The sequence below is a fragment of the Alligator sinensis genome, unplaced genomic scaffold, assembly GCF_000455745.1.
Source record: "Alligator sinensis unplaced genomic scaffold, ASM45574v1 scaffold1295_1, whole genome shotgun sequence".
NCBI lineage: Eukaryota > Metazoa > Chordata > Crocodylia > Alligatoridae > Alligator > Alligator sinensis.
In genome coordinates this window covers 2,035,198-2,046,880 of record NW_005841880.1, presented here as the reverse complement: position 1 = coordinate 2,046,880, position 11,683 = coordinate 2,035,198, and the positions used below count along the sequence as shown (strand labels likewise).

At 50.5% G+C, this 11,683-nt stretch overlaps 1 protein-coding gene across 1 annotated transcript; it reads right to left on the bottom strand.

Moving 5' to 3' along the window:
- Positions 1–3,382: 3,382 nt before the first annotated feature.
- Positions 3,383–10,509, bottom strand: THEG (theg spermatid protein). Its single transcript, XM_006017578.2, has 7 exons — positions 10,449–10,509; positions 8,420–8,591; positions 7,695–7,753; positions 6,986–7,052; positions 5,756–5,888; positions 4,299–4,443; positions 3,383–3,654 (listed from the first exon to the last, which is right to left on the bottom strand). The coding sequence occupies exons 2-7, from the start codon at positions 8,572–8,574 to the stop codon at positions 3,413–3,415; spliced, it is 801 nt and encodes a 266-aa protein (XP_006017640.1). The 5' UTR covers positions 8,575–8,591; positions 10,449–10,509; the 3' UTR covers positions 3,383–3,412.
- Positions 10,510–11,683: the final 1,174 nt, after the last annotated feature.

Below are 11,683 nucleotides of genomic sequence, written 5' to 3'. Positions count from 1 at the left end.
TGAGGGGCAGGGGGCAGGTCTGGGAGGGAGGGGGACGGGGGGAGGTTGAGGAGGCAGTTTGCAGGTCCGGGGGCAGGGAATGACCCATGGCTGGGGGTCCAGTCAAGCCGCAGGCGGCGGTGGGTGGCAGCCCTTCCTGCACGCTCGAGTTTGTGAGCAGAGAGGGGTCGTTAGCCCTGCCAGTACGAAGGCAAGGCAGAGATGCACCTTACAGACTAACTAAATCAGAGGCGTATCAGCTTTGGCAACCCTGCACTGACTTAGGCACCTCTGATTTAGTCTATAAGGTGCATCCATGCCCGGCCTTCTGCCCCAGGTGAATGAGCTCGGCACAGGAGCGGCCGGGGGGAAACGTAACAGCCTGGGTTAAACTGGGCGTCGGACGCCTGCGCTGCTGGTTCCTTGAACTTGATGAATCTCTGAGCCCGACTCCACGAAAGACAAGTCGTCCATACAGGAGGGAAGGGGCATCACGTAGGCGTGAAGGGACAGCTTGCAAGGGCTGAAGCTTTGGGGTAGAGAAGAGCCACCTGGATAGCTGACGGGAACCTGGGCCCAGCTTACGGCATCGAGGGTTTATGGCAGAGGGGCAAGTTCTTACAAAATGAGAGGTCTGAGCAGATCCTCGGGTGCCGTCTGTTGCCCCAGCTGCACCTAGATTGCAAGAGAGACGCTCGGCTGGTGCAAATCATTTCTGGCTGGAAAGGCCTGAACAACATCATCTGAATTTGAGGCCTATTCTTGCAAAATGCCCCTTCAGGGATTGCAAAGAGAAACCAGGAGCTCTCAGCATGTCACGGGATAGTGCCACGCTTAGGAGATGTCGTTCGTGTTGTCGGAGCGTGTGCTGGGTTGGAGGCCTCTGGAAATCCCACCTGCTTCACAACGGGGTGGGATTTTCCACTTGCCTTTTGTTCGTGTCACAAGGGAAGTCTGGTGACTTCTGTCCTGTGGAATTGGCCTTTCTGTGGCAGCTAATGGAAGGCCACAGGGAAACCCCCGATTAGGAGCTGAATCTGGCGCCGGGTTTGAAAATCTGGATCGTTCTGGGAGCTACAGTCATCCTTTAAGTCTCCAAATTCACCTCTGGTGCAACTCCATCCATTTTGGCCTGTGGATCTGAGTGACATTTGGGCTAACGTTTTTATTCAAACTCTGAAACAAATCTGCCCATCTCATAGAGTCAGCGAGACTATTAAGGGGATAGATAGTAAGGCATTGGGTAATGGGCATGAGAAATATTTTTTTAGATATTGCAGCACTCCTGTTCATAGTCCCGGAGAGAAAAAAGGGCAGCTTGTCTGCAATTTTTGTGTGCACCTATGCAAGTAAAGTGGTCCTGACGCGGTGAATGAGGAATTTAGCATTTTGCAGGCATGGTACAGATGTAACTGCGGGTTAGAAGATGTCACCGCCTCTGCTCAAACTCCGTTTTGACTCAGCACCTCGTACAAGTTAAGGTCTTGTCTGCACAAGAAAGTGCTCCCGTTTAGCTAAGTTAATTTGCAAAGCGGTTTAGTTACACTGCTCCAACCCTCTTCTGATGGCCACTTATTCTAGGTGAAGAGTCCGACTCGATCCGATACCTCCCCAGTTTCAGCCCAATCCATACAACCCCCTCTTGAACAGATTGAAGGGGTTGCCACGCAAACAGGTTGCCCTCATTTAACTCAGTTGGTTTCTAAACCGATTTAATGACGTGTAGATGCAACTTTCTCATGGAGGCAAGTAGTAACGTTGTCAAAGGCATCTTCACTGAGAAGCCTGAATCCAGTTTTTTAAAGGTCTGGGGAAATGATTGTGTTTGAGTGCACCAAAAGTTGAGTACAGAGGCTGCAGAGCAGTTCTGGGTGGCAGAAGGGGACGTGCTGGCTGATGGCTTCTTGTGGTGGCCATGCCAGTAACCTGCAAAGGATGTGGTTATAGAAGCTGTTATGTGGATTTTCTACAGCAAAACCCTCCTTGCAATCAGCTCTTGTTTAATCCCACCTGTCTCCAAGGCTTTTCCTAACCAATGGTCCCTGCAAGGGGACCCTTGTATCCCTCTGTGACTCACCATCGCAGTCAGAGAGCCAATTGTTTCTCCGTGTACAGGGCGCGCTAATGAGGAGCCTGCACTGCTGGGGAGCAGCAGTGGAACCGTATTTGGACTCGGAGCTGTATTTCCTACCAGACCTCTCTATTTGATGATGGCTAGTGAAGCAGTTCTGTACAGCTTAATTTCTCCAGAGGGTAGGTCCAGGTTTGCCACTAACAATAAAGATTCAGCCGTTGAGATGCGCTTTATTAGCATTCAGTCATTATGGGAAGATTTCCTATCCCGCGGCCCGGCAATTTGCTTCGCCTTCGTTTTCACTTATGCATTTGAGCTTGGGAAGCAAAGTGCTATCAAGTGTTTCTGAAGTGATGGCGACCGCCCTTGAGCAAGGAACCAGCCCGCTTCAGCAGACCGTTATCCCGTGGCACAGCAGGTCCGTCTAGTCCTACTCGAACGGCTTCGACAGATCACAGACAGTGTCTATTCGATACAAGAGGAACCCCAACCGTCTTGCTTTCAGATATATTTCTTATAGTTCATATATTTCATAAGAAATATTTCATATTTCTTATATTCTTATATATCTACAAGAACTACTACTGTCCCTCCCTCCTGACCACGTTATGTGCCTGGGCTTTTATGGCAGCAAAAGCGGGAGGGGTCTGGAATTTGGATCGGGAATACGGCTGGATGAACAAGTCCACCTTTTCCTGTTAGCGATGTACCTGTGAATGGACTGGCTAATTTGTTTGCTATTCCAAATGACTTGACACATGGTTCATGCCAACTTATTCAGTCATTTCTCCGCAGACCTTCACTTTTGTCCTGTGACCGACCGACACAGACACACGCAAAGAGCACGTGAGTGGGCCGCACATCAGGACAGGCTGCGAGCACACGTATAAGCCCATGTTCACTCATTGATGTCTCTTCTTCTCATCCCTGCAAACTCAAATTTACCAGCAAGGGCATGAGGGGTAGCTACAGCTAGAGCAAATTCATAATGATTATTCATGTTCATACTTGGTTGCAGCATTTGTCTGATTTTACCCCAGCATACGGCTGCTCAGAGATATGCATGTTTTGCTGACCCCGAAGCAACGCTCCTGACGGTTTTAATGACAGCAATGGCAATCATTGGCCCATCTCTTAAAGTGTCTATGCTCACAGGAGGAGAGGATGGGAAGCTTTTCAACAGACTGACCCAGTCTGCCGGTCTGCCATCAGGATCATCGTCTACCCTCCTATCCTTCAACCAGACCCCAGCCACACTAATGGGTTCCACGCGGACGACCCAGCCACGGGTCACAGATCTACATTAAAGAACATTTAATGTGCAAGCAACAGCATTTGCAGTGAACAGCACGTGATGATTTAGAGATGCTTCGTTCTCAGCCTCCGAGGAGTACTAAGCTCCAAAAGCCGGGGACTGGCTTGTGCGTGCTGGGCAGTGCCGGACACCTTGTAAGGGTTGTAGCCCTCGAAGATATGTTTTCGGACTCTTGGGTGAGCAAGCTTAGAGACCCTTGCAGATGCCATGGCTTTCTTGGCTCCTGCAGACACAGGCCATGGGACTAGCTTTTCGTGGCGGTAGCTTGGATGTTCCATTTTTGGCTCTACAAGGAACAAATCGTGGGGTATAGAAAGAAACGGCTTGTTAAAAGGACTCTGAGATTCAGTATTGCGAAAGGTCCCAAGGCTTGCTTTCTTCCATGGGAATATATTTTTGGGTAGGATCTCACAGCTCTCAATCGTTACACTTCACAATGCCCTGGAGAGATGGGTATTTGGGAGAAACAAGCACGGGGAAGGTGAAACATCTTGCTAGGATTCGACTCTAGAATTTGATTCTAGTATTCAGGTCTTCCGACCCCCCCACCAGTGCTGGGTTCTCCCCAGTAGACAATGCCCCTTCTTAAAAGAAGAATAATACTCAGTACTTGGGTAGCTCATAAGGTCTACAAACACTAAAGCAACCTAAACTGCAGATAAGACATTTGAGAACCGCTTGCTGGAGGCAGGACTTCTGGGACCAGAAGGTGGGATAGGAAGGGGAGACGACGGATAATGAGAGAAGCTACGCGTCCACAATGAGCTCTGTTTGGAAAGCTGGGCTTACAAGGCTCAGATTTTTCTTTGTCTCTGAAAGACACTGATCGATTGATTTTGCCGTGTGGTCCCTAGGGATGGGAAGCAGCGGGAATGGCCTGGAGGGGAAAGGCGTGTTGCTGCTAATAGGGTGAGGAAGAGGCGCTCTTACTAGCTAAGGATTTGGTTCTGGTAAAATGCTTTCTTGGAGGAGGGATGGAAGTGGCATTCAGGCAGGCCGAGAAGTCCCGTCTTTTCGGCTTCGCTAGATGGATGGTTCGTTCTCGAGGAGCCGCTTTCCTGGCACCTTCGCTCACCTGAAATCAAAGGATTGGGTCAGTTTTCTCTGCCTCCCAGCTCCATATGTACGTCATCAGTTTAACACTACAGCTTTGCATGAGCTCAGACTTCGACAACCCGCAGCCTTTGGGCCTTCGCACCCTGCTCTGGGTCAGGCGGCATCTCATGCTCCCCCAACTCATGTCCCTATCGTTTGTGCGACACAACAATCTCCGCAAGCATCAAAAGATCTGGGACGTAACCTTGGGCCCGCGGGGTACATTCAGCCAGGAAAGAGGGTTACACAAACACAACAGCTGTGCGGGCATGTGAGCAGATCCAGAGAATAGAGCAACTGGCAGAGTCTGTGCCAAGCCAATGACTTCCATGCGGACCAGGAGCTCAACCCAGATGGAAATGGGCTAAAGGGGGTTCTGAGGATGCAACAACTTCCCCCAAAAACCAGATGCTGCTTTGGAGCTGAGCTCTGCAGCGTCAATAGGAGAGAAAAGAGAAGGAACGTAAAACAGGAGCTGCAAGCTTCCGAGTTTACAGTAACTGGAGGGAAACAACAGCAGGCGTCCCATTAATTGAACAGGCATCCGTGCGTGGAACACATGCAACTTCATGATTCATAAATAGGATGCCATATTTATGGGCCTCCTTGCCTGCCCACCCCCATATCTGAGTCAGGGACAGAATCAAAGAGACTTGCTCCGAGACTTGTGCATTAGAGGATACGTTTAACCGGAGATCCTCAAAGCGCCACGCGTGTGTCGAGCCCCGGAGGAAGAATAGCGACTCTCAACCAGCCGTCGCTGCAGGCTGCCGATGTGCTGTGCGGCCCGATTTTGTCTTTCGGGATACAAAGGACCTGATTTTCCCGTTGGCCTGCTCATTGTACAGTCATTTAGGTTAATGCAAAGCAGGGTAAAATGTTTCCATGCCAAAAAGGGACTGGCAGAGCCTTGTGGCCACGGATCTAAGAGTAGGAGTCAGTGGGCAGTGGGTGACTTGGGCCAGCAGCTTCGTGCCGTGCCGTGGTTTCTTCTGCAGTGCTGACCCTGCAAGCTTTTCAGGCTCATCTTTTACAAGATGCTCATCCAGCCCCTGCCACTGCAAGGCTCCAGTCTCATGCCCCTGAGCTGCTGTCATAAAATGTGAAAAGTGAATGCATGGGTATGGTAAGGGTCTGAGGGTTCAAAACATTATGGCTGATGCAGAAACCCAACACGCACAGCCCCAAATACTCCCTCTGTGCAGAACCCCACAGATGGGAAGACGATGGGCTCCCCGACAGGCGGACAGACAGCCAAGCGACGGACTCCCTGTCCCCGCGGATCTACGTACGATGGTGTAGACGGAGCGCTCGGCTTCCCAGGCCTGGCTGACCTCTTTTGGACGGGCCAGCTCCTTCACCCGAGGAGAAGCCATAGCATGTCTGGAGGCAGCACCCACCAGCCATTCAGGGGAGGGCCGGTTTCTGGCAGAATAGGGGAAAAGCGATTCAGTCAGCCACCTTCCACATTTCCATAGCATCTTCCTCGCTGCTGACCCCAAACCATCTAACCAAGCGACGCACAATTGAGAGGTGAGCATCGGTGCCCTCGAGTGCTGGCATGAAGCCACTTCCGGAGCACAGCAGGGAAGGGGACATAACTGTATGCCACAACTAGACATCTGCTTAAGCATTAAGAGAGGCAAAGGGAACGGTCTGCTGTTAAAATGGGGCAAAAGCTCCCCCCATTCACTTCAATTAATGCAAGGGTTTTGCTAAATACTTTCAAAGCTTCCTTTTCCCCCTCTTGATTGGTCACTCACTGTTTGCCAGGGGCTTTCCATACTCCCATCACATGATTGTTCATGTGACACTCATCAGATTTTTCTAAAGCAGAAAACTTGCAGAAAACACTCCCTACTAGTCTCAATTTTCAGACAAATGCTTGTACTAAAATTCACCTATAGGATTCACCAACATACCTTGCTATGTACCCGTTTCCATACTTCTCTAGCCTGTTATCGCAGCAGTTGCCCAGACACTCACTGGGTGTGTCTACGTGTGCACATTTAATGTGCATCAGCCCAATTTAATGCACATTAAGGGCACGTGTCTATACATGCATGCCCTTAATGCACCTTTAAAATGGCGATTTTAGGCTATTCGAGCCTAAATTTGATACCTGCATAAAGCAGGTATCAAATTTATGTGCGAATAGCTAAGTCGCATTAGTGAATGTGTAGACACACAAATGCACATTAACATGGTGTATGTCCACTGACTTGGGACTAACTTTAGTCCCAAGTTGGTCCGCATACTTGCAGTAATGTGCCTTAATGCGCGTGCACATGTAGACGTGCGCCTAAATCGCCTTAATGTGCATTAGGCTAATGCGCATTAAGTTTAGTCGCACGTAAAAGCACGTGTAGACATGCCCACAGATAAGGATCAGTAGGATCTGCGTAGCTAACCATCCCGAGAACTTTTAATTTAGGTGAAACTGTTCATGAAGCAGAATTTTAAAAACCCCGTGGCTGCATCGATGTGCGACATGAATATCAACCTAGTCCCCTTCTCCGCACCTGTTTTCTTCAAACCCGGGGCAGATCTTTTTGGGTTGAGAAAGTTGTTCTTGCCTCGCAGTTAAGACTGAAACAAAAAACCAAGTGTGAGCCACAAAGCTAGTGGTATAAAAGACACGCGTTTACTGTCTGCTGCAACATATTGAGCTCGCTGCGTTTTGGAGCAAGAGGGAAGGAGAAATTCCTGGCAGCAACATGGAGGTTTACAGAACAGCGGTGCGCCTGTGCTGCTTTTGTGAATCTGGCCCTGATTGTGTGGTATTGAGCACTGGCAAACTGGCCCAGCTGGCTCTCTGGTGCCGTTAAAAGGGACTTTTGACCGGCCTTGAACTGAAAAGCCAGTGGCCTGATGACAGACGCTCTGGACAGCGTCTCGATCTGCTCGGGCATTTCCATAACAAGCGCATCGCCACAGTATCTGCCCTATGGATCCAAATACAGCTGGGGAGATGAAGGAGATCGGCAGGGCAGGCGGAGATGTGGGGGTCATAAAATGGTCCCTGCCTCAAACAGTCATCTTACACGGCAACCTTAGACTCCCCGGATGCCTGCCGGGTGTCGGGGCTGCACTTTGCACTAATGCCCCGGGATGATACTGGTCACAGGTCTCCTGGACCACCGGTCCTGCTGGTATTAGTCTTTCGATCAATATGGAATCACTGGTTAATTTAATCCCATACGGTGACCTTGGCCTCTTAAGGCCTCTTACCAGGGACGGTGAATCTGCCGGCCTTTGAGGGCACTTTATCCGTCCAGTAGACTGAAACCCTGTAATGACAACCCCGCACTTAGTCCATTTCTCGGTGAAGCAAACGCGGAACATCATCTCCCTTCTCTTCTGACCTCCTCCACCCAAGCTTCAGGCCACGATCACCCTCCCGCTGAAGACCCCAGCTGCAGCAGCGTCCAATTCAGCACCCGCGGAAGTTAATGCCGATTTCTGCGTGAATGGGATTGAACCCTTCATCAAGGCGAGTCAGCACAGTCCCCCCCACTATGCAGGTGTGGAAACTGAGGCATGGGGCAGCAGGATGACTTGGGGATGCCACCTAAGAAGTCATGGAAGATGCAGGGGCAGTATCCAGGTCTCCTAGTTTCCACTTTTGCGACATGCTCACCAGACTACCCACTAGAGACTGTCCTTTGGTAAGAGCAGCTGCAAAAGGCAATTGGTAGACGCTGAAGGATGGCTTGGGAGACACTGGTGGATGCGCTGGAGACTGAGGACCCAGGACTGCTGGGTTCTCTGTCTTCCTCTGCCCTGGAAGTGACTCTGCATTGACCCCAGCCTGGCTGAGAGCAGAATCAGTCCCAAAGGTGGTTTCTGGAAATGAAAAGGGACTGGAAGATGTGGTGAAGCAGCAGGGCTGAGATGGCTCTGTCCAGGGAAGGACAGGATGCCACCTGCTCCCCGTCTCTGCAGCACTCACTCACTTGTTGTAGTTGATCTGGTGATTGATTTTCGGTCGGGCGAGATAACTGAGGCGACTCTCCTTGGTGCTGTCCCATGCCTGGACGTGCGTTACGGTAGCAGTTGACTTCTCAGGACGCACTCCAGAACCCAGCTCCCTTCCTGGAGATGGGGACATGTCCAGGAGCTGGTTTCCTAAGAGGACGGTAGCAGAGAACGTCTGAGATCCCCTTGGTGACAAAGGACATGGGGTGCTGGGGAGTTTCAAGGGGAAGCTAGGACAAAACATATCATTTTATTGTCTGTACGTACAGCACCTAGCACAGATCCATGACTGGGCTCTCTCTTTCCGTCTCACACATGCACACATGCACACACCCAGGTGCTAAAGCCGATACCCGGCCAAGCCCATCTTCCTCATAGTCCACATTCCTGAGCAATACCTTGCTTTGGGTGGTGACCTGCATCTTGCTTGGGCCAGAGGCTGTTATTGTTCCCTATAGGATCGCACATCTTTCTTATGCCTGGCTGCTAATGAGGATGTGTTTGGCAGCCGTGTTGGTCTGAGACAAAAAGAAATGCAAAAATCCAGAACTCTTGTTCAGAGATGATACCTTTTATGAGGTTTATTTCCTACTTACGGGGACTTTTTACCATCTTGAACTTTCCCTGCACCTGATGAAGGCTGTGCGAGCCCGAAAGCTTGCAAACAAAGATTTTATCTAATATATAAAATATAATAATATATAATTATTATATAATAATAATTTTATAATAATATATAATTTTATTTATTTTAATTAATTTTAATATATATTTATTTTTAAATTAATTTTAATATATAATTATTTTTTTTTAAATTAAAAATTATTTTTTTTGCAATTTCTCAGTTGGTCGAATAAAAGGTATCACCTCTGAACCAAGAGTTCTAGATTTTTGCCTGGCTGATAATGAAACACCGCTGGCTTCAGGGATGTTTCACTGAGATCATCAGTCCACCACCAACTGTTAATAATACTTTGTGTTGCAGGAGGGCCTGGGAAATTCAGGGATGGGGACTCACTTTGCTGAATACGCTTACAGGAAAATATTAGGTCTGAAAAGGTATAATATGGGATATATCCTATAGGTATCGTAGATGTTGATCCTATCCTATAATCGTATCATATCGTATTGATTCCGGAATAAAATATGGGATAGTGAGCCACATCCCAAACTGTATTTGAAGTAATAATAATCCGAATTAAAAGCAACTTGCTTATGTCTGCGTGTAAACTCAATTCAATCATATCATATCATATCATATCATATCATAAAGTCATGTCATGTCATGATATGTCACATCATGTCACACCACACTATGCCATACCATAATTAATATAATGTAATACAATTGCTAGAATAGCTGCTTCTCTGTTGTCATATGCATTTGTCCTGTCTCTAAAGCATTCCTTCCCCCATCTCTGATTAATATTCACAGTGCCACTGCAATATTCACAGTGGTTATTGATTTAAAATCCCTGCTTATGATAACATTCATCAGATTTATTAATGACCGCACGCGCCATCCTTCACTGAGCAGCCCTCTCCCCGCAGTCAATAGGGATCATTCCTGGAAGACCACACGGTTTGGGCTGCGTTATTCATCCTAGTAGCAGGCCACACTCATTCCCAGCCACTTCCCCTGTCCGCCTAGGGCAGATGGAAAGGGCCGAAATGCACTGGATTACAACTCCAGCGACGGCCGGGAAGGGCTTGTTTCGACCACGCAACGAGGTCCCTTTCAGGCTTCTCCAGCTGCGAGGGGCTTGGAGCCCTGGGCACTGAAGGGCCGTGGCCTGGAGGAGCACGGGGAACGAGTGGCAGACCTCCACCGCCTTCAGCAGGGCTGAGGTTTGCCCCCAAAGCTGGGAGGTTTCCCCCATCCTCCCCTTGCCACTCTGCCTGGGGTTCCCCAACCCACCCTTGCTCTGATCAACCTGATCCCAGGCCCCCTTCCATCCCCAGCTTTCCCTAGACACCCCTGTCCCCTTTCTGCTTCCTTGCCCTTACTCTCTTCCCCGTCGTTCCTCCCACCGCCGCGTCCCGAGTCAGAGTCCTCAGCCCTTCCTCCCCTCCCGGAACCACACACGGGCGGTTGCCATGGGGAGGCGGAATCCTGCCCCCATCCCCGAGTGGAGGGAGTGGGGTCCACGTGGCTCGGACCCCGGGTCAGCGCCCCTCTCCGTGCCTCAGTTTCCCCCCCCGCCCCTGCTTGGTCTAGTGTAAGCTCTTTGGGGCAGGGCGCTCGCTCGCTCGCTCAGTGTCCATGCAGCGCCCAGCACACGGGGACCCAATTTCAGCTGGAGGCTTAAGGACCTGCCTTTGCACAAATAACAGGAAACGGAGGCTGCTGTCGCGCTGAGCCTGGGGGTTTCCCAGCAGGAAAAGGCAGCTTCCGGCCCAAGGGGTTTATGGGCCAGGCCACTGCACTACAGATGCAGTCAGACGGGAGCTGGTGATCTCCACTCCGGGGCTGCCAAATGCCAGGGTGTCTGCACAGATCCCTCTGGACTCATCTAGCCCTAGGGATGAGCTGAGCAGGGTACCCTGCCTCTGCCCGTTGCTGGCGCGTAAAGCCAAGGCATCCACCCAGCTCTGCGGCAGGGTCAGCTGCAACCTCAGCAAGCCTTGCAAAGTACTTCCTTATCTTCCCCTGAAACTTTTCCAGCCCCAGCCCTCCCCTAAGGGACTCGCAGGGGTGAATAAAGCAACTGGCTTAATATGCAGAGGCTGCTCGGTACCCAGGAAAGGATGTGTCTGCGTCCCTTCTTCCACCACCCACCGTCGCGTCTCGCCAGTGCAGCCCCGGCTAATTAAAAGCTGTCTGGGGATTCAGTCCGGCCCGGGTGATGGATGCGTATGTTGATGAGCGCGGAGGGAAATGCCTACCAATCCTCTCCTGGACTTCAAGTCTCTGCGACACCCCCTCCCTCCCTCCCTCCCCCCCTCCACACCTCTCGCTTTGCCTAATTCCAATGCTGGCAGGAAGGGCCGAGATGCGGTTTTAATTTGCAAGGCAAAGAGACCAGCCCATCATTTATTTATATCAGTCACCGTAACCAGCACGACAGGGCCCTTCATCAAAGAGGAGGGGTGCCCTTCAGTGCTGGCCTGGCTCCTGGGCTGCCCGTCACCCGGTGGCATCCGGGGAAGAAAGGGCTGGGCTGTATTTCTGCCTTTGCCTGGCTCTCCAAGGGGCTCAGCTCTCACGAGGGGGATGCTGGGTGTTTATCCATCCTCCTTCT

Coding starts and splice junctions, on each gene's coding strand:
- THEG (XM_006017578.2), bottom strand. CDS start 8,574: ATGTCCCCATCTCCAGGAAGGGAGCTGGGTTCTGGAGTGCGTCCTGAG. Junction 7,053..7,694: donor CGGCAGATTCACCGTCCCTG/GTAAGAGGCCTT, acceptor TTTTTGTTTCAG/TCTTAACTGCGAGGCAAGAA. Junction 5,889..6,985: donor CCCGGGTTTGAAGAAAACAG/GTGCGGAGAAGG, acceptor CTATTCTGCCAG/AAACCGGCCCTCCCCTGAAT.